Below are 24,013 nucleotides of genomic sequence, written 5' to 3'. Positions count from 1 at the left end.
GGGCCTAACTGTAAATGAGAGCCTCTCTTTGTTTACTTTCTCTTTTAATTATTACGAAGCCATTATTGCAGATTCTCTAAAGTTTCCAATATAAATCGAAAGCTTGTAGTTTTACCTTGAAAGTTTTGCGAAGAGTAAAGCGTCAAATATAAAATCTGTTCGGTAAATCGTAAAAGGAAAAGTAAACAAAGAGAAACTGTCATTTGCAGTTAGGCCCTTTTGTCTTGGGACGGTCGATATGTCTTGTGAGATAATCAGAATGTAATACAAAAGGCGAAAACGTTTTGAAATTGTAAGCTACTAACAAACAATCATATTGTTAAACATCTGTTATTGCTAGTACCCGCATAGCGTTTTGGCTATCTGGGCAGCCATGGCCACCAGACGGCTACCAAAATTGATTCAGTGACGGTTGTCAAATCCAATTTGACAAAACAAAGTCGCCTGTATCTAAGTTAGCCGAGCGTTTTCATCTTCTCACCTTCGCTGAAAATGTCAAAGATTTCAATGTGGAAAAATCCTGGTGGATACGTTTGTATCGTTTGAGCATCTGGCAGCGGTGAGGCAGTCGGTCACCAGAATGTCTGCCAGCCATATTTTTCCCGCTGGCAGCGTTTCATCAGCCATCCGGCAGCCATGCGTATGCGGGTAAGGGAACAAACTAAATAATTAAATCCAACACTGCTAAAAATAAACACTTCGACGTGAACACTTAATTAGGTCGCAAAAGCCAAAGAAAGTTCCTCATTTACTTTCTCTTCTGTCAATAACCTCTTTAACTTTCAGGTTTATTTAGAAAACATTCGGGTAGAATGAAAGAAAATATCTACATTCTTCAGTATCATATATGTAACGAACGTTTGTATAACGATGCAGAGCTTGGAGCAAAATCAGTCTTCAGTTCAGCAACGCACATTCCAAATCATCACATGAAATGTCAATTGTAAGGGGTATTTTGGCGTGCATTTGACATTTCTCTCCGATTCTGACAGAGGAATCGACGACGAGGAAGTATTGTTGGATTGATGAGTGCGTTTAGTGGCCCTTTTTGATTTTTTGACAATATTCTCGTCAATCCAATGAAATTTCAACTACACGATCCAAAGTATTGTCAATACTCAATACTCTTTGCATTGATAATAATATTGTCTCGTGTAAGGTCACTGAAAGGTGTAACCGACGACACGACCAGGCACTCCGAAGAAAAATCTGCATTAAAATTGTCCGTTGACGATTCACCGACAGTTACCATAAATATAGCGACCCCTTGAGAATGATAAAAATAATCTTCTCGAGCAACACTGTTTAAGTTACTAGGAACAAGTTACCAAGAAACCCAAGAATAAATAAACAAACAATTTGAGAACGTATAGCAGATTCAGCGTAAGCGTAAGCGTAATAGGAATGAAAAGAGAACCAATTTGTCTTTAAAATAATTTAAAAAAATTAACCAATGTTCCAAGAAAAGATGTAATGGCTAACTTAACTTTTACCTTCTACCAGAGGAGTTGGGCTTAGGCATCTGAACAATGCGAATCACCCAAGTCTCTGGTATGTCGGAAAGTAGTGATAAAGGTCTTTTACCATTTACTATCCGAATAGCCGGTTCGGATAGTAAATGGTAAAAGACCTTTATCACTACTTTCCGACATACCAGAGACTTGGGTGATTCGCATTGTTCAGATGCCTAAGCCCAACTCCTCTGGTAGAAGGTAAAAGTTAAGTTACTAGAAGATTTCTGCTTGCTTAAAATGACCCTCTTTTCCGTTCTATATTTTCACATCCTTGCTCTCCCTTGAGTACTATCATTCTATAATTTTCATTGTCTGTTTCTACAAAAAAAAATGATCTCTGGTTAGGAGAATATCGCAAAAAAGAAAAAAGAAATATTGACTACTAAACTTAGTCGTTAAAAAAAGAAAAAGAGCTTTATAAAACTTTTCAGATATTTTGCGTTGTATTGCTATTTCTGAAAGATTATTCCCGTGCTGTGCTTGGAATCTGCGTTGATTGTTGGTACGTCATGTTTCGTATTTGGTAACGGTCCGAAAAACTGGTTGCTTATCTGAAGTACTCGGTTTCTGTGGTGATCTAGGCCCTAGGGTTTCAACGGCATATGAAAGACGAGAACACAGTGAGTGATTTTAGAACAGTTGCCAAAAGAGAAGACAATTCGTATAATTGAGATAATTTACAAAGGATGTGAGAGAGTCGTTAGTCGTAGTTCTAAACACTGTATCCTCTGTGACACTTGGGTGAATCAGAGAGCACTAATGAATAGGGATCAACCAATTGCTTCAGCCATTATCACTGCAAGTTATAATAAAGAACAGTAATGAATTACATATTTTCCTTTTTTAATATACTTGGTTCTTTATTTTTAACTAACCGAATCAACCCCAGCTTCAACGAGGTCTTCCAGCGAGTGAAAAAATCATAGTGAGTAACCACAAACGAGTTCCATATCCACCAATAAGTTCCCATAACTTCTCTTTAGAGTGCAGAGTGGCCAATCGATCTACTGCTCAGAAACTTAATAATGTTGGAGCACTTTTCCAACTCCAATTATACGATTCGGAATTCATTTTGTTTACATTCATTTGGTCTTTGATACACAGTAACCAAGGTTATAGTAACTATTATTCAAAATCAATAATTTATCAACTTGTGTTGCCAGTTTTCGAAAATTTTCAGGCAATTTCGTTTTGACATTACCAGTTACTGAGGGGTAGTTAAATTTGCGATACAGTTTTGAATGGCGAGTGGCAGGTCGTGTCGTCGGTGTAACTTTATAACATAGATCTATGTCATAACATAACAGGTTGAAGCGTAGCCGTATAAATGTATATATGTAATCTTCGTGCATCTAATTTAATTTGACTTAGAAGCACATATTTTAGAAATGATATATTCACAAAAATTTCGGGTGAATATTTAAAAAAAACCTTGTATTAGAAAGTGATGGTTTCGTTTTGTTTACTTTTTTTCTATTAATCACCAAAAATTTTTGGCTTCGTACTCCTCACAAATATTTATAAATGGAACGAAGCCGGAAATTATCAAATAATTGATACTAATATTACTGGGAAATTAATGAAAAAGTTCGTAATCGCGTCACAATAATAGGAATAGAAAGTTAATCTACAGAATTACAGAAAAATCTGTGAATATGGTAACTCTGTTATAGACGTCAGAGTGCACTCAGTTCAGAGCAGTTTACTGTGTCACTAACCTGGCAGATTATGGTCAGTGACTGCTCATCTTGCCCGCAGTTTCACTTATGATCACACTTTTGATTCAGAACACTTTCAAACTGTGCAGTACAGAGATGCCAGGTCTGCAGATTTATCTGTAAATCTGCAGATTTGGGGTATAGTGCTGCAGACATTTTTTGTTGTGCAGACTTTTGCCGACTTTTGAAATTCTCGCAGACTTTCGTCTATATTTACAGACTTTTGAAATTTCCGCGACCTTTTTTTTTTGCTCGCCAAGTCTGTTTTGCGTGTCATACTTTATAGTGAAATTGCTGCCAGCAAGACATACTTGCTGACTGCAGATTTTTTTCCATATTTACAGACCATGTCTGCAGATATTTGAAATTTTTACCTGGCATCTCTGGTGCAGTACGATTTGGTGTGAACTGCTCAATACTCACATTTTTGTTTTTGTAGTTTTGATAAGATGTAGAGAGCAGTGTTAAGTTTTTGTTGGTATCTATCGATACAGATCGGAATGTGCGCAAAATCAAATACAAAGGGTGAAATGGGCTGATGATGCGCTATATGGACTGATCTCGTGCGATGTGGATACCGTAAGGGTATGACTATTAATTGAACTGCGTGGCGCCCGAGAATACTCATTTTCTCATGTTTCTTCGTGTGTTTTACATGCAGAATAGTTTAATTGGCAAAACGATTTCCCTGTATATGAGAAGTAGAGAGTAATAGTTTTTTTTCGCAAATTTTCATTACGCTGTTGAATTAGTCAGTCTTTCAATCGATTTTAATTAGATAATAATAAAAATTCATTTATGCTAATCGGATTCTATCATCACATAACAATCGACTCTAAAAATAAATAAACACAAAGAATTGCAATGGAAAACTGGTTTAACCGCTTTCACTGCATCGAAGAAAATGAGCTTTGCTATGCAATTAGCTGGTGTCATCACAAGTGAGGTAGAACAAACAAAATGAATTTTACTCTTCTAGTTTCACGCTGTACAATTCAAAACATCATCAGACGAAGAATAAAAAACGTTGATCTAACTATATGTTAATCGAAGGGTATTGAGAAACTTATGTTTTTGAGGCGCTATCGGAGTGATCTGAAGTTGTATTCCTAATTAGAAGCCGAATGTATTGTTTATTCTGTCAATATTATCATATGGTTCAATTTATTCTACAGTGGTTTTAAAACAAGTTGTTTTATGCAAGGTCGTATTTTGTATAATATATAATCAAAACCGTTTAGGTCATCGGAAAATATTGTATTTTGTTGTTTTATTTATTTATTTAGCCGACAAAACTATTATAACTGCCCAACTATATATTAGAAAATATATTTTCCTTTGAAGTGTATCAGAAATATCGCCACGACAATCAATTTATACAATACTTTCAGAGTCGATCCTTCATTGCAACCGTCGTCGTAGCAAATCACGCATCTTTCGTCTGAACTATTACATATGGCTCTTGTATCAGTTGTTAGCGAAGCAATGCAACCTCTTTCTACGACTGTAAACCGTTCATCTCTCAACGTATAACAACCTCGGTCAGCGTATTTGATTATTCCAGAACATTGTTGCACTGTATATGAAGCCCTTAATCCATCACAAGTTTCTGTACAGATAGCACAATGTTGAGTTTTAAGATTTTGATTGTTGCACCCATTACTTGAATTACATATGTTAATTGTTCCATCAGAACACAAACTCTGGGCCAAGTCTGATGAACATCCACGAAGAATAAGATTGTTTTTGTAGCAAGTGAAGCAATCAGTATCACTTTCGGATGTGCACTTTTCAGCGGCTGTAGCTAGATAACCCCAAGCACATGTTGAATCTAGGGCTGTTTCGTTACATTGAATACAAGTACGCATCAAGTCAGATGGTGTGGTAACTTCTGAAGACACGGTCGTCGTTTGATCAGAATTACCATCGGTAGATGATAGGGTTGTCGTGTCTTTCGATGGGGTGGTCACTTCTGAAGACACGGTCGTCGTTTGATCAGAATAACCATCGGTAGATGATAGGGTTGTCGTGTCTTTCGATGGGGTGGTTACTTCTGAAGACACGGTCGTCGTTTGATCAGAATTACCATCGGTAGATGATAGGGTTGTCGTTTCTTTAGATGGGGTAGTCACTTCTGGAGACGCGGTTGTTGTGACGACTGATATCTTGTCATTACAACCATTCTCGTAGCAATTTTCGCAGTATGGTCCAATACACTCAGATTGTAGCTCGGATAAACATCCTCTGTCCGTAATTGTTCCTTCACGAGATATTAAGGAATAGCATCCATCGTCTTCTGCGTATTTTGAACATATTTCTGGACTCGTAGAGGGCATCGAACAGTTTGTACAACGATAGCATTTTATTCTATCGGATGGATACCGTTTATTGTTGCAACCAGGCTCTGCACACACTTCATGTTTGCTGCCATATGATGCGCAAATTGCTTCCGCTTCAAAATTCTTTAAGCACCCTTTTGATACGAATCCTGCTTGTGATACGAATGATACACATGCTTTGTCATTACAAGTATTTTCTGTAGTAAGACTCAACTCGTCGCCACATTCGTCTCCTTCACATTCTAAACACTGGATGGTTGGAGATAGAATATTCACTAAATTACAACCGCTGCAAAAACAGAGTTCGCAATCGTCAGGTTTATCGCACGCACTTTCTGCGTTTCGTAAACATCCCTTCTGTAGGATCTCATTATTCTTGTGAAAACTGTAGCACATATCTGCATTTCCCAGCTTAACAGTGCCTCCACAAGCAATGGTTTCCGTAGTACCTAAGCAGTTGGTGGTTCCATGACAATCTACACATGATAAAATATTTTCCAATTCGTTTGGTTGATCATTGCAACCGGTACTATTGCAGGATAAACAGGTATATGTCGAAGAGTCGCACGAAAGACTCGTTTGGGAAAGACAGCCACGATGGATAGAGTTTTCTGTAAAAACCAAAACAGAATGAACATTAAGGACGTCGCGAAATCTGAAGTAATCTACCAATAACGTAAGTGAAACATTGGTCGTCGGAATTATACGTTTTGCAAGGAACTGGTAGTTGAGATGTTGTCAGTTGATCACAATCGCTGCACTGATAACACTGGAGGCGACCCTCAGGAAACAGAACATTGTTGCACATAGATCCAGTGCATTGCTGACAGTCGAGGTTTTGGGTCTCATCGCAGAAGTTTGTTCCAGTTGCGCATCCTTTTACCGTGTGATAGTTCTCTGAATAGTTGGAAAAAGAATGAAATTATACACTGAGCGAAATAAAAATAGCACCACCCCGTTTAATAGTAATACTTTTCTAGACATCAACGTAGAAAAACTCATTTATATATAAAACAGTCAAACAACTCTCTCGTCACCTTGTATGTATGTGATAGTGCTTATTTTATGGACTATTTGCATTTTATCCAACCAGTTCATGAAAAAAACGTGCGAAATAAAAATAGCACCACCCTACACAAAGGTCTGTTCTAATAAATTTTGACAGATTTTTGTTTTGATATTTGTTGATTAGTAATTACGGTAAGCTGAAGGTATAGTTTCTCTCTAATAATAACGAAAGCAGGTTGTTTTGTTGTACTATAGCAGTCATGGGTCGACCTAAGGATTTAATGCTGGAAGAAAAAATAAAAATTAGGGCATACCACAACGCAGGGCTCTCCAACCAAGAAATTGGTCGAAAGGTTTCTCGATCATACACTGTTATCGGTAGATTTTTTAAAAAAATATGAGAAACCTAATTGTATCGAGAAACGTGGGAGGAAAAGTAAGCTTTCGGGGAAGGATAAGAGAAGAATTTTGTCGTGAATACGACTTACTTTACTATGGGGTGCCTTTTCAAAATTAGCCATATGGAAGAATGGGCAGAACTTAATCGTGAATATCTCGACTTGTATTAATGGTAGCAACATAATTCTTTCACCATTTCATCAAAAATATGATCAGGAATTTAGGATAATATTTTGAACAGTGTGAGATAACCACAAACAACTCAAAAATTAAGTTTTCTCAAAATTTCAAAATAATGCGGAAAACTCTTTACTTTCGCTTGGGTTTTTCGCGCAAGGACGACGATTTTGAGGTAGTCAGGCACATATCTTCAACTGAATGCGTATAAAAGGGGAACCGTGGTGAAAATCGATCATTTCTTTTCGTGCGTTCGATGGGAGCAGACGTCGTGGGAGTTAAACCTTCAACCAGCAGCGACGGAGAGGGCGCCTTTTGCGTGGTTAAAACCTCAAACGCTCAGGTAGCAACTTTCATTCGCTTGCTGGCCTTCAAGGCGAGCAGACTGCCATCGCGAGAGTTAAACCATCAACCAGCAGCGACGGAGAGAGCGCCTTTTGCGTGGTTAAAACCTCAAACGCTCAGGTAGCAACTTTCATTCGCTTGCTGGCCTTCAAGGCGAGCAGACTGCCATCGCGAGAGTTAAACCATCAACCAGCAGCGACGGAGAGAGCGCCTTCTGCGTGGTTAAAAGCTCAAACGCTGGGCTTCAAGGCAAGCAGACTGCCATCGCGAGAGTTAAACCATCAACCAGCAGCGACGAAGAGAGCGCCTTTTGCGTGATTAAAACCTCAAACGCTCAGGTAGCAACTTTCATTCGCTTGCTGGCCTTCAAGGCGAGCAGACTGCCATCGCGAGAGTTAAACCATCAACCAGCAGCGACGGAGAGAGCGCCTTCTGCGTGGTTAAAAGCTCAAACGCTGGGCTTCAAGGCAAGCAGACTGCCATCGCGAGAGTTAAACCATCAACCAGCAGCGACGAAGAGAGCGCCTTTTGCGTGATTAAAACCTCAAACGCTCAGGTAGCAACTTTCATTCGCTTGCTGGCCTTCAAGGCGAGCAGACTGCCATCGCGAGAGTTAAACCATCAACCAGCAGCGACGAAGAGAGCGCCTTTTGCGTGATTAAAACCTCAAACGCTCAGGTAGCAACTTTATTTCGCTTGCTGGCCTTCAAGGCGAGCAGACTGCCATCGCGAGAGTTAAACCATCAACCAGCAGCGACGGAGAGAGCGCCTTTTGCGTGGTTAAAACCTCAAACGCTCAGGTAGCAACTTTCATTCGCTTGCTGGGCTTCAAGGCAAGCAGACTGCCATCGCGGGAGTTAAACCATCAGCGACGGAGAGAGCACCTGCCATCATTTGGTTTTCGGTAGTCATAACGAGAAGTTCAATTTTCAGATTGTAGTTCCGCAATATAGGTTTAGAATTCAGAGCCTGCGTGCTGAAACTGGATTCTGGAACTGTATTCCGGAACTAATTTGAGTTTCGAAATTGCAATTCTAGAATTGAAACTGGATTCTGAGTCTGTTATTGGTTCTAAATTTAGTTCTTGAACTCAGGATCCAGTTCTTTATTCCAGACTTCTTCTATTCGGTTCTTTTTAGAACCATAATAATACTCCTAAAGAATTATGCGGAAATTTACTTTACTGTACTCTATAAAACTCATTCTGGTAGTCATGGTGAAAAATCGTCTTCATGTTTTAGAGCTTAGTTCTGGAATATGGGTTTAGAATTCAGAGTCTGCGTGCTGAACTAACTAAAATCGTCACCATTTTTTTTATTATAAAGAACTATACTGCTTATTTCATAGTATTTAAGTGCGTTTCAGAATGTTTAATGTAACTAATCTGTAATTTAGTCTAGGCGCATCGTTTAAATTTCTAGTAATGAAAGAGGGGAAAGTTGCACAATTCAAACAATCGATGAACTACCAATTCGAATTCGGAAGCATACATAAATCGTGTCATATTCGTATTCACGACATCCAGTTATGTCTCTGACATTACACACCCGTACTTTTTTTAGAATTGCAATAAATCAAAAAAGAAAAGCATCCCAAATATGTGCAGAAATGGACCTACCGACGAGTTCAACAAGTTTTGTCGTGCAATGAAAACCTGGATTGGTTCAAAAAACTGGTAAAACCTAACCTAACAGAGAAGCATAAGTTACACCGTTTCAATTTCGCAAAGAGATATATTTCCTGAACTGGTGAATGGAAAAACGTACTCTTTTCTGGCGAAAAGAAGTTTAACCTGGATGGATCAGATGGCTGGCAATACTTTTAGCATGATTTGTGCAAAGATTCTATTGTTAAAATGAATCGAAATTTCGGAGGCGGTACGCTAATGGTTTAAGGAGCATTTTCATTTCATGGAAAACTTCCATTGGCGTGGATTTCCACTAAAATGAAGTCAGAGAAGTACATAAAAATGTTGGAGATAGGCTTGATTGAATACGGTGAATCCTTGATCCGGATTATATTCTTCAACAAGATTATAATGCAATTCATAATTCAAAATTGACTAGAGTGGTTTTATGTCAAAAATATAGAAGTGGTCAGCTTCTTCTCTAAATCCAAATCCTATCGAAATCCTGTGGTCTATTCTCGCTCGTTTACAAAAACGGGAAACAGTTTGACAACGTAAACACGCTAAAAATCGAGTTCGAGAATGTTGGAAGGAGATCACACAGGATATTCTTGAAAATCTGGAATTGTCAATGAATTCACGTCTAATTGAAGATATTCGAAATAGTGGTTCGTACACACATTACTAAGCTGTTTTACAATGCAGAATAAGGTTATTTTGTGGAAAATAAACTCGTAATCCGGTAAATGAATAACTGGTACTATTTTTATTTCGCACATTTTTTTCATGAACTGGTCGGCTAAAATGCAAACAGTTCATATAATAAGCATTATCACCTACATACAAGGTGGAAAGAGAGTTGTTTGACTCTTCTAGCAAAATTTTACGATGAAACAGGGTGGTGCTATTTTTATTTCGCTCAGTGTAGTCCCAGACGCTCAAAAAGCTATTATCCAATGTCGTACAATTCCAGTAAATGTTATCAAATAACATTTTAAAAGTATAATTTAACAACAACAAACAATATTTATAATCTCGTTAAATCTGCATGCAAATGTAAGGTGGCTCATGCTTTTTTTACTATTTATCATAAAATGGAACATAGAATCTGTAGCAAATTATGCGATCCGTATGAAGTTTTTTACATTCAATGTTCTATCTGCACTTCGCCATAGACGATTGAATTCACCTTCCGTCAAAGAACGCGAAGGATGCGTTGATCTTCTACTAACCTACTCCAGGTTTTGTGGCCTTAGAAGATAACCGGACATGTGTGTGAATTGTCCATACTATTCGAAAGATGCTAACAAAAAGTGGACAATGTTGTAAAGGGTGAACACGAAATAAATGCAACTCTTACAGTTGGCTGTACAGAGATAAAAATTTCCCCCATTGAGGTATGACAATTTCATAACAAAGCATACTACTGTGTCCGAAAACTGCCCGGAATCGATCATGCGCCGATATTTTGTTCAACCAGCTCATTTTCTTGGGCGGCAACACTTTGTACTAACATCCATCTCAAACTTCAAATAAAAAAAGTTAAGTTTTGTCAAGTTAATTTTTATTTTTCAAATGAAATTACCACTGCGGAAACTTTCCGAATGCTGCAGAAGGCTTACGGGGACCAAGCCCTATCAAAAACAACAAGATTTTATTGATACAAAATGTTCAAAGAAGGCAGACAACGCGTTGAAGACGATAAGCATTCTGGTAGAACGTCCAAATCAACTGACGGACAACACGTCAAAAAATCGAGTACTTGGAAACCGTCGATTGGCGATGAGAGACGTTGCTGACGATACTGGCATATCAAAGTGGTCAATCAAATCCATTTTGACGGATATTTTAGGTATCAATCACGTCAAATCTCAATTAGTACCACTGAATTTGTACCACTGAAGTGAGCGGAACAATGCTTTCTGATTATCAAGAAAAATTTGAAACTTACACTTGACGTAAATTCAAGCATTTTTGTGTTTGTTACGATGTAAACTTCGATTTTTTCCAAGCGTGTAGCTAAGACGCATTATTACGATCGATAAGCCTTGAATTAATGCCAACGATCCGGTGACATCCGAATAATCGAAGGAATACCGTGATAAAGGTGTGACAAGAAATTGCACCAAATGCAGCCAAAATTAATTATCTTTTCTCATAAATCAAGAGCTTCTTTTCTTAAACCAAACCATAATCACATTTTCCGGATCTTTTACAGGAAAACGATAGATTGTGTCTTCAGGCGCACCGGATGGAAATCCTAACGCTACGAAGACAAACGGTGAAAATTTCGAGCGGAATCAAAGCAAGAAACCATCTGGGTCCACAAAACATCGTTCCGAGGAAAATGAAGCAGGTTAACAGAGCGCTTTCAGATGCGCATGTTGAACGGTTTGTTTACAGCGGACCTGAAAGACAATCTGATGAAGATTTTAAACAATTTCCTCTTTTCTACGCCTCCTGCGTCATTCATACCAAGTTTCAATGGATGCGGGCTGAGGATTGGGGTGGTCTGGTTCGTTCCGGAGAACGAGGACAGCTCGACCTGGCTCAAAAAGAAACTTGAAATGATAAACGAACAGGCGGGCGATAACAGGTTTGTGATAGAGCCTTAGTGCCTGCATCAAAACAGGATCTCTTTTGCTATTCCTTGGCATCCCGAAGAAAAGTTAACGGAGATCGATGTTTTGAAGCGGATATATTTACAAAACCCGGTAGTTCCGACCAAGAGGTGGAAGATACTGAGAGCGGCTACGGCTGTTGCAGGAAAACGTTTGTTTCTCTGCAGCATTGATGATGGCTCTAAATCTTCTACCCAAACAGAAATGTAAGCTGAACTATGGATTTCAAAAGATTTCTGTCCGAACATATCGACTGGAATAATCAGGACTATTGAGTCAACACTTATAAAGGTTAAAGCAGATTGTTCAGCATCCTACGAGTGCAGAAGTTATTTCTGTTTATTTGTTTTTGTGCAGTCCAACAGAATGTTCAGCATACCTTGGGGTGCAGAATTGACTTCTGTTTACATGTATTGTATCGTCATTATCCTTTTCTCTTGAATAACCTAGCCTAAATTCCTTCCTTTTAGCCTTTCCTTTCCCTTCAGGAAAAAGATGACTATACAGATCTAGCGGCAAGGCACAAATCTGCATACATCAAGGGGAATGTGCCATTCGAGCCAATCTGTTCTGATTCCTGATTCCTGATAAGTTTAACGTATGACAAAAAACTCTCTTTAAAGAATCACATTGAAGGAATCCAGGCAAAGTGTAATAATTATTTTAAATGTTTATATCCTCTAACAAACAGAAATTCTAAGCTCTATCGTTCTTTAACGAACTATTAATTTAAAAACAAACTTTTCAAAACAGCCATGCTTTATGCAGTATCAATTTCGTCAAGTTGTTGTTTCACCAGGAAGAAAACGCTTCAAATGATTCAGAATAAAATTCTGAAAATGATTTTGAAGCGTCCTCCCAAGACAAACGCATTTCGTCGGAAGTGAAGAATATATAACGATTTCTTTACAGTCCGTATATTTTTTAGATACAGTGGATTACATCCTATGAAAAAAACATATCTAAGTTGAGTGAAGAAAAAACCAAACTTGTATTTCAGAGAATTTCATCTTGTATCCAAAAAACAAGTTACTTGATTTTTGTATTATATGAGAAGCACGTGAATCGATCACACAGGAATCGTTCATTGCTATTTTTTTCAGTGTACCTTCATTTGAGTCAAGTGGTGTGAAAAAATGTTCCATTGTACTTTGGGGGGAATATTGCAAATTGTAAATTAGGTACTAAAAATGTTCAAGGACCGGTAAACAAGCACGGAGCTAGAAGGTAATCGGAAACAGCATATAGAACATACCAAGGGAAAAGTTAAGGATAATTTAATCCGATATCCAAAGATTTACACAAAAGAGAATTGCTGAAACATTTAAGAGAAAATCCCGGTTGACAAGGGAAACTAAGTAGTAATGATAGGCAGAGAAGATTATGATATCATGATAACTCAAAAAAACTAAGAGCCGACCCCCTTACAGTAATTCCAAAAAAAACTTTAATGTTCTATGAATGCAATTCTTGCTTCGGTATTAATCTTAATCATCTAAAAATATCCAACTCTTCTTTACACAAAATCAAAAGACTGCCAAAGTTGTCCCGGTTGCGGTTCAATGTGTAGGGCACTGGTCTCACTAACCAGTTGTCGTATGTTTGAGCCCTGACCTGAAAGGATTCTTAGTCTCAATAGGATCGTAGTACCAGCCATGTAATGGTTATAAGATAAAGGTTGAGTCAAAACTTTCCATCTATGAAAAGCAAATGGTTTGTTATACCGAAGTCGTGTGCAAAATTTCATTCAAATTGGATTCCGCAACCGATTCTGTTAATTCCTGTAATTGCTCACTCAGCAATAGTTAGAAAGATATGATGCGCTGAGATTTGCGGTTCTTGAAACTAATACCGTGGGTACCCGAAGAAAAGCGAAGCGAGCAAGAAGAGAATGGTTGTTGAAAGCTATAAAAGCTATAAAATGCATTGATTTTTAATTTTTTAAACGGTATTGAAGCATCAACTTGGTTTGAAGACAATTTTTTTTAATGAAGAGGAATATATGGAAGCGCTATACGGAACATGATTTGAATTGTTTGAGATGTTTACTTAAATGTTTCTTACCATCAATGTATGACACACATTGCCTATCGGAGCATGTTTTCATCATTTCCATTGGTACATTCTTCATCGATCCGCCACATTCAGCATTCTCAGCAGAGTTGCAAGCAACACAATAGTTGAGATCTCCATTGCAGTTATTGCTCTCACAGAGCACGCATTTGCCAGATTCATCATGACGACAAATATGCCCGATTTCGTCGTCGTCTTCTGCTGTTAAAGAACTGAGACATCCCTTTTGTATCCTTTGTCCATCATCGTACCAATAGCAGTAATCATGTCTACCCAGTAAGATCCTCTCTGTGCAAATTTCACCTTTAGTCACTCCTTCACAATTCTTATTTTGACAGGTAATACAAGAAAGCGTGTTCAACTGAAGGGCCTTTTCACGGTTGCAACCTGAGGTTCCGCATGAAATGCAATCCCCCGTGCAAATACCGTTTACTGTGCTTGACACACAACCTCTGGTTACACTTGTAGCGTTTTCAAAATGCGTAAAACACCTATCACCCACTCGATGACGTGGACATGCTTTGTTGTTCAAATCGGAACCATTGAGGCACTCTTCTTGTGAACCCTCACACTGAATACATTTCAAATGATCTTTGGGAAGCACTGCATTGTTGCATTTCTTTTCCCTACAAGTTTCATCAAATTCAACTTCTTGGAATGATTCGATGCATCCACGTACGGTAAAACCTTCTTCGGTAATGAATGACACACATTCTCCTTGACATGGAACTAAATATTGTTGGTCAACGATCTCAGCACAATTCAAATCTTGTTCCGAGTTACACTTATAACAGATGGATTTTCCCCGGTTACAGTCGGATTCATTACACACATGGCACTTCTCATTATTCGCCTGACAGTTTCCATACTCAGGATCATTGACACTTAAATCAGACAAGCATCCTTTTTCAACTTCTAGATCGGTCCAATACTGTGTGTAACATGAATCAGTTCGTCCCAACAATAGTTCCTTCTGACATTTAGACCCAAATGCCACACCTTCACATAGCGCATTGCTACTACATTTCACACATACCAGTTCATTGGGCACCGAGGGATTTCGCGAGTTACAACCGGTTTCATCGTTACAGGTTATACAAAATTCGTTATCAATGCAAAATCCGACTTCATCCGAAACGCAGCCACGGTAAACGGTCAGCTCATTTTCCACATATGTGTAACATGATTCGTCATCATGAAATTGTAAGCATGGTTCTGGTTTAAGTGAACTTACACCTTCGACTGTAATGCAGTTTTCTCCGGAGCATCGATAACAGAATTGGCGATTTTCGGGCAGTATGTGATCATTGCATTCAGAACTGGAACATGGCTCACATAGCGACCCGAGATCGCAACTTTCGCCGCTGTAACTGGAGCATCCTCGATGGAGCTGTCCAGATTCTGGAAAAAACGACTCTGTAATCAAAAATATTCTAAAACTTCGTCAATCTTTGATTACCATCCAAATAGGTAACGCACGTTTCACCAGATTCACATGATTTCGTGAATAAAGGATTTGTTAAGCATTCGATTCCGTCACCATCGGTCGAGCATTCATAACAGTTCAGGATAGGTGTGTTGCAGTAATTTGATGAGCACATTTGGCAGAAATTATTACCTAAGATGCATTCTGGTTTCAAATCCTCTGGAATTGCACCACTTAAACAACCTTTGAAGACTGTTACCCCCATTACTTCAAATGTAACACACTGGTCAGTAAGCAAACCCACACTACTGCACTCTTCTGCAGGACTGTACTCTATCGTACATTGTGATCCCGAGCAAGAAGAACATAGTAAAGGCTCCGTTCTCACCTCGTGAGTATTACAATTATTGTCCTTACAATATAAACAGTTATCCTTGTGACAATAATCAGAAGTACTGTCATCAACGCAGCCGCGACTGATCAATAAACTGTCAAGGTCTTGAAGAGTGTAACAACCGGTGAATGTTTTCCCAAGACACTTCAGTGGTGTAATGTCAGTTACTGATGGGCAATCATTTGTACATTGGTAGCAGGTGTTCGCGTTACAATCGTCTCTATCGTAGCAAACCTCACAGTTATCGTCTTCTGTACAATCCTCGAACCGATCGTCCGTATCGCACCCACGATGGACAGTACCATCTTCTAAGGTCAACGTGAAACAGCCAGATGCAGACACGTTGGTACAATAATCACTCGAACCACTGTCCTGGCAATTTTCACACTGGAGACACTTCCGATGCGTTGGAAATTCCTCATTGTTACATTTGCTTTCATTACATTTTATTGAAGTCGGAGATATCTCTTCCAAGTCGAGACTATCCATACACCCCCGAAGCGTCTTTCGCGTTGCACCTGTAGCGATAGAGAGAATCATCCAGAAGCATTCGCAATAATTGTTTAAATCATGAGAACTCACTATCATAACCAGTGTAACACTCGTCGTAGTACTCGGTGCAAACAAATAATACATGATCTTCATTGATGTTTCTACAATCTTCAGTACTTATATCGCATGAATAGCAAGATATGAATTCTGTAAAGTAAATATTGATATGCTACTTAGATTATTTAACCATTATACGAATATTTATATTTTTTTTTCATAAATACGTTTATTTCTTAAGGCATTTTACATAAGTTTTTCTTCGCCGTAGCATCACTTTTACATAATATTCTTATCCTAATTTAATTCTAACATATTCACAACGTTTTGCATTTATTAAAACATATTTTCTTATTACTTAAATATCATCTTAGGTAACTCGTCATTAATTATGAAATCTACTCGGAAATATTATTTGAACCAAACGATTAACTTCTATAAATTATAAAATAAGCTGTTATTTTCAGACATTTTGTTAATAATTTCATAAACTGTTTCGAGTTTGTTTGTATCATTACATTATTTTTATTCTAATTTAGCTATTGGTTGAACTCATGGACGCAGCTGGGATCAGAACTAAGTCTTGAAAGGGGCCTTTATTAAATTGAAACTCCAGTTTTCTTTATGAAATGATAAATAAGTTTCATGTATGAAAGGTCACGACAAGCAAGAATGTCTCGAACTGGGATATTGGATAGTCTACCTTGGGTACGCAAAGAATTTATTAGTTGAGATCTGACATCACGATACTCCACGCATGTCCAAATGACATGATCAATATCTCGATAACCTTCGCCACAAGCACAATGATTAGTCTCGGAGAGCCCAATTCGAAGGAGATGTGCATCTAACGTGTAGTGATTGGACATGAGTCTGGACATCACACGAATGAAATCTCTACTCACATCCAGTCCCCTGAACCATGCCTTTGTCGATATTTTCGGAATAATTGAGTGCATCCACCGACCCAGATCATCTTTATCCCAAGAAGCTTGCCAGCTGGCAAGTGTTCTTTGGCGAGACGAGCTATAGAATTCGTTGAAAGCAATTGGTCTCTCATAAATTTCACCCTCAATAGCACCACGTTTGGCTAAAATATCGGCTCTTTCATTGCCAGGAATGGAGCAATGAGCCGGGACCCAGACTATAGTGATTAGATAATTATTGTTCAATATGTCGTTCAGGCACTGTTTTATTTTGCCCAGGAAAAACGGTTCAGTCTTGCCAGTCATGTTTGAGCGAATGGCTTCAATTGCACTCAGACTATCTGTGAAGAGGAAATAATGGTTTGGAATTAATGTGACGATTACACTCAAACTATAATGAACTGCTGCTAGCTCTGCTATATAAACAGATGCAGGTTCTTGAAGCCTAAATGAGGCCGAAACATTATTGTTGAACATACCAAACCCTGTCGCTTCTTCAATTCGCGAACCGTCCGTGTAAAACATTTTCTCAGAGTCAATATGCCTGAACTTACTTGAAAATATTTTTGGGATTTCCGTCGAACGTAGATGATCCGGGATTCCACGCACTTCGCGCTGCATGGATGTATCGAAAAATAAAGTTGAGTCAGGGACATTTAGGAGGCTGACACGGATAGGAATATATCTTGAAGGGTTGATTTCCTGTGACATATGGTTAAAATATACTGTCATGAATTTTGTTTGAGATCGAAGCTCGACTAGTCGTTCGAAATTATTAATTACCATGGGATTCAGCACCTCACATCTTAATAGCAGGCGTGATGAAAGCTCCCAAAATCGATCTTTTAATGGAAGAACTCCCGCCAGAACTTCAAGACTCATTGTATGTGTCGAATGCATGCACCCTAAAGCAATTCGCAAACAACGATACTGAATTCGCTCCAGTTTGATAATATGAGAGTTTGCAGCGGAACGAAAGCAAACGCATCCATATTCCATCACTGAAAGTATCGTTGTCTGATACAATTTTATTAGATCTTGCGGATGAGCACCCCACCAAGATCCTGTTATTGTTCGAAGAAAATTTACTCTTTGTTGGCATTTCGTTATCAGATACCTAATGTGTCCTCCCCACGTGCATTTGGAATCGAACCACACCCCGAGGTATTTAAAAGTTAAAAGCTGTTGGATCATTCTTCCCATCATATGGAGCTGAAGCTGCGCGGGATCATGCTTTCTTGAAAAGACGACTAACTCTGTTTTCTCCGCAGAGAATTCGATACCAAGATGAACAGCCCAATCGGACAAGTTATCTAAGGTATCTTGCAATGGTTTATGCAGATCAATAGCTTTGGGTCCAGTAACTGAAACCACGCCATCATCTGCCAATTGTCTTAGTGTACATGGGGTTACTAGACAGCTGTCAATGTCATTTACGTAAAAATTATAGAGGAGCGGACTGAGGCATGAGCCTTGCGGGAGACCCATGTAGCTAATTCTGAATGTTGCCAAATCGCCATGTGAAAAATGCATGCGTTTCTCTGACAAAAGGTTGTGCAAATAATTATTTATAACCGCTGGAAGTCCATGTTGGTGGAGCTTGTCTGAAAGAACATCAATGGAAACTGAATCAAATGCTCCTTTAATGTCTAAAAATATAGATGCCATTTGTTGCTTTTGAGCGAAGGCAATTTGGATGTCAGACGAAAGTAATGCAAGGCAATCATTCGTCCCTTTATTTCTACGGAAGCCAAACTGAGTATCTGACAACAAACCGTTCGTCTCGACCCAAGTGTCGAGACGTCGTAGAATAATTTTTTCGAACAATTTTCTGATGCAGGACAACATCGCAATGGGTCTATATGAGTTGTGATTGGAAGCTGGTTTCCCCGGTTTTTGAATGGCGATAACTTTCACTTGTCTCCAGTCAGGTGGAACAATATTTTGCTCAAGAAACTTGTTGAACAATTCCAACAAACGTCTTTTTGCGAGGTTGGGCAGATTCTTCACCAAGTTGAATTTAATTCTGTCCAACCCTGGAGCGTTATTGTTACAAGACAAGAGTGCTATAGAAAATTCCATCATTGAAAATGGGTTATTAATAAAACCATTGTTTGGAGGAGATTCCCGTATAATGCTCTGCGTAGGAACAGAATCTGGGCAAACTTTCCTAGCAAAGTCAAATATCCATCGGTTCGAGTATTCATCACTCTCATTGCCCACGTTACGATTCCTCATTCGTCTGGCCGTGTTCCAAAGAGTGCTCATTGAGGTATCTCTTGACAAACCTTCGACAAAATGTCTCCAATAGCTACATTTTTTGGCTCGAAGTATGCTCTTGTACTTGGTTTCTAAAACCATAAGTTTTTCAAAATTCTGAGGAGTTCCTCCTCCCCGTTTTAGAAACGTCTTGCAAGCATTTTGTTTTGCGAGTTTAGCCTCTGAGCACTCTTTGTCCCACCAGGGGTTGGGAGGCCTTCTGTTAGTCGTTGGCCCAGGAAAGCGTTTAGTTTGGGATTGTTCTGCTGCCTCCAGAATCGAACAAATGAGGAAGTCATATTCTTCAAGTGGAGGGAGCTCTTCCATTGAATTCAAAATACTAGAGATCCTACTTTGGTATTTAATCCAGTCGATATTTTTTGTCAAATCATATGGAATACTAGCTGAAGTAGCAATGCAATTGCTACTGCTAATTGAGATGATGATTGGTAAATGATCGCTACCGTGTAAATCAGGCAGTATTTTCCAGGTGCAATCTAGTCGAATTGATGTTGAGCAAAGAGATAGATCTAATGCACTTGGGCGTGCCGGAGGTCTTGGGATCCGTGTCATGCTACCCATATTTAATACCGTCATGCTAAAATTGTCACAAATGTTTTGTATTAAAGATGATCTGCTATCATTGTAAACGGAACCCCACATAATACCGTGCGAATTTAAATCCCCCAGAATCAATCGTGGTGCAGGAAGGGCTTCAACCATTTCATTAAGCTGTTGCTGTCCAACTTGTGCTTTTGGAGGAATATAAACCGAAGCTATGCAAATATCTTTGCCTTTAATGTTTATTTGGCAAGCAACAACTTCTATACTAGAAGTTGAAGGGATGTTTAATCTATAAAAGGAATAGCATTTCTTAATTCCCAAAAGCACTCCACCATACGGAGAGTCTCTATCGAGACGTATAATGTTAAAATCATTAAAATTTAAAGCTATGTTTGAAGTAAGCCATGTTTCGCATAAAGCAAATACATCACATTTTTGACTATGCAATAATATTTTAAATGAATCAAGTTTTGGCATGATGCTTCGACAATTCCACTGCAGGACAGTGATTGTATCATTTGCGACGGGTGATAAATTATCCATCAAAAGATACAAAACCTGAGACAATTGGCCATTGAGCTGATAACTGCTTCAAAAAGGTTCTAGCTATTGGAAGGAATGCCATTATGAGGGTCTTTAAGGGTTCAGATATATTGAATGATGAGAAAATCCATTCAACAATTTCCGAAAACTTCAGTAATCCTGTTGGTGGCTGTGAAATGGAGCCCACTGGATTATTATCTTTTTCTGTACTAGATCCTGGATTGGTTTGTGAATTTGACAAACCAGGAGGCACAGTCTTTGGTTTTGACTTTTTTTGTTTAACACGGGGATCTTTTTTTGAAGATGAAATTTTAGGTGTCTTTTTTGGTAATTTGGAGGAAGACTTCTTTCTCTTAACTGACCCTTGGGTAGTTATAAACGAATTACCTTCACTATTTTCGTCAGAGTCAGAGTCCTCTGGTTCCTCTAGATTTGAAAACCCGTTTTCGGTTTCCAAAGGGGGGACATCAATGACCGTTTTAAGCATTTCTGCATATGTGCGCTTAGACCGTGCTTTTAAAGAAAGCTTAATTTTGTCTTTGTGCACTTTAAATGCAGTGCATACTGAAATATCATCATGAGGACTATTCCCACAATAAATACATTTTTCAATTTCCTTGTTGCAATCATTATCTTTATGAGGCCCTTCACACTTAATACATTTTGGTTTATTACTACAGTAAGTAGCTGTGTGGCCTAATTTTTTGCAGTTCGTACAATTCATTACATTTGGAACAAAAAGCCGAACAGGGAGGCGAATTTTATCGACATAGACATGGGACGGCAACGCAGACCCGGCAAATGTCACTCGAAACGAGTCTGATGGGCGATAAACTTTTTTTTCCTCTTCATGAACTACTGAGTACAGTTGTTTGCACTCCAGTATTTTCACACCCTCAAGCATAGAGTTCTTGAAACGACCAACACCATGCTTGAGTAAATCATCTACCGAAAGACTCGCTTCGGTAACAACACCGTCAATTTCGACATCTTTGGAGGGTATGTAAACTTTATACTCTTTATTGAAATGTTCCGAAGAGACAATATCATTCGCGTGTTTCAAATTATTTACCACAACACGAATTTTATCGTTATTTACTTTTATGATCTCTTTGATTGAAGAGTATCGTGATGTCAAACCTTTATTAATTTGAAAAATGTTTAATGGCTTTGATATACGTCTAAAAAAGACTATCCAAGGCCCAGAAGAGCTCTCCTGATATTTTTTCGTTCGTGGGGGTATCGGATTCATGCTAGGATTTACGTCCATGGATTCATCCATTACATTGAAATTTTTAACTAAACTTTAAAATAAAATTTGAAACCAACACTACACAGTACTCAATCAAAAGGAAAAGAAAAAACTTCTACCTTGAAATTGTTCTCTATCTCCGTTGCACTGCCGTGTAGATCCTCGTTGCTCTAGATGTTCTTGTTGGATGTATCTGGACGTTGATACAATGCTGAAGCTCACTGTAGCGATAGAATATGATGTGATGCTACTGCTACCTGACATCCAGCACCACTCGAATTCCGATTTGCTTTCGTCTTCGCCAGCTGTAACCAGCGCAGGTCACCGGTGTATACCTGCGTGTTGTATGGCAGTGGAAAGACCGAGTTGTCTTGTCTCCTTCTTCCTAGTGCTCCGCACCGATATGCTTCTGCACCGAAGTGCCTTCGCACCGGTGTGCCTTTGCACTCTCCTGCTTCTATGTGCCTTTGCACTCTTCCTCTTCGATGTGCCTTTGCACTCTCCTGCTCAGCACTTGTGGCTGTATATTGCGGCCTGGGTAGAGTTTGGGAAACGCCCTTTGTTGTTTCCTTCACCAGCTTGGCCCAGCACTAGGGCTCTCTTATGCAGCACGACTATACGTTTTAACGGCTGCTGCCAACAGGTCTCTACCTGTAGTTCAACCGTTGTCGTATTTAACGCGTGTAAACCAACCAGCGTTATTAAACTGTACGCTTCTATACACAACCTTCTCGGTTGAACGGCTATTACTGAATGAATATTTATATTTTGTTTTCAATTCAAAGAATGACAAATGAACATGTTCAATACAGTGGATTTTGAGCTCTAATTACTCAGTAATTTTTCAATACATAGCACCCTATCTCAAAATATCACTTTTATGAATAAATTCCAAAAGAATTCCAATTAAAGAATATAAGTAACTTTCGTATTAAAACCCATCCGCACTAAGCCGATCCGACCGATCCGTGTTCGACTTTTTTCCTGTTTCGGCTATAGCTGAACTGCACATGAACACAGCTGCACCTTTACTATGTTAGTTTATTTTGAAATCCGTAGAATGTCGAACATAAGTTTGTGAATAACTTCCTATTCTGTCACTCGTCCTACATATTCACCCCCAGGGTAACAAACCTGGCAATTACTAAAGAGGACGCTGATAAGATAGAGTGAAGAAACTCTTGCTTGTGTTGGTCACCAGTTTAGTTTTCCTAAGATCCTATAAAATTGTTGAATGCTTAATCGCTGTAACGTTTGATATATAAGAAGTATTGTTAGAAGTCTTATGCAGAATACATAAATTAGCAAATAATAATATAGAACCATAAATCAAATAAACATAGATTTCCCAGTGTAATAGTAATGTAGGCTAGCAACCCGTGACACTAAAAGCGCCGTCTGATGGAGAATGGGTGCGTAACTGCTTCTAAAATACATGCATAATGTTGCCAGCGCATTTAACACAACCACAGTAGCTAATGGAAAAAAGTACACCCGTTTCTCACTAGAGGTGCTGTTAGTGTCATCGTACAGTGGGAAATCTATGTTTATTTGATTTATGATAGAACTTATGTAGTTTTCTCTTGATGTCAAGCCCAACCCAGTTTCCGTCCTAACTGCTGCGAGACTGATTTTTTGAAACCAGTTTCGAACCTAGTATCAACGCTATTTAACAGAAATTCGATTAATTTCGAGCCTGATTCTTATATCGCGTTTACTCACACTTCTGTTGCTAAGTGCGAGCCTAAATTAGTATTGTGAGAATTGTTTGTTTAAGGAGGGCAGGGTCTAATTTTTCAGAGCTATTGTTCCAAAACATAAATTCAAATGATTTGCATAGTATTCTTGAAATATTTTACTATAATTAAATATGAAGAAAAGAATAAATGATTTTTCAATAGTCTTAGACTCTACCCACCCCTTAAGGGGATCCAAAAAATGGAGTAATCCGAATTTTGTATAAAGCACTTTTTAATATGTAAAAAAGTGCTGCATTTTGACGGCCGGAAACATAAATCTTGACCAATCGATTCAAAAATTTCACAGAATATTCTCGATAGCTATCTCCACAGAGATACGTAGGGTTTTTCTTAATTAATTGATTTGCTGTAAAATGGCAGCCTTTTGAAAATAAAATCGCATTTTTTCATCACAAAATTGTTCATAAAAAAAAATATTCACAACTTTCAAAAACCCCTACGTACCTCTGTGGAGATAACTATCGAGAATATTCTGTAAAATTTTTGAATCGATTGGTCAAGATTTACTTGACTTTGTTT

At 38.5% G+C, this 24,013-nt stretch overlaps 1 protein-coding gene across 1 annotated transcript in view; it reads right to left on the bottom strand.

Annotated features, from left to right (window-relative positions):
• Window positions 1–4,390: 4,390 nt before the first annotated feature.
• LOC131430138 (uncharacterized) overlaps window positions 4,391–24,013 on the bottom strand; it is a 32,491-nt gene continuing 12,868 nt past the window's right edge. The window contains exons 5-9 of the mRNA XM_058594860.1: window positions 16,224–16,340; window positions 15,281–16,159; window positions 13,813–15,222; window positions 6,241–6,468; window positions 4,391–6,182 (exon numbers count right to left, since the gene is read on the bottom strand). Coding sequence (XP_058450843.1) covers window positions 4,552–6,182; window positions 6,241–6,468; window positions 13,813–15,222; window positions 15,281–16,159; window positions 16,224–16,340 — 4,265 coding nt within the window. The 3' untranslated portion in view covers window positions 4,391–4,551. The remainder of the gene's footprint in view (window positions 6,183–6,240; window positions 6,469–13,812; window positions 15,223–15,280; window positions 16,160–16,223; window positions 16,341–24,013) is intronic.

Source organism: Malaya genurostris, chromosome 2 (genome assembly GCF_030247185.1).
Source record: "Malaya genurostris strain Urasoe2022 chromosome 2, Malgen_1.1, whole genome shotgun sequence".
Lineage (NCBI taxonomy): Eukaryota > Metazoa > Arthropoda > Insecta > Diptera > Culicidae > Malaya > Malaya genurostris.
This window is presented reverse-complemented; position numbering and strand designations above follow the sequence as displayed.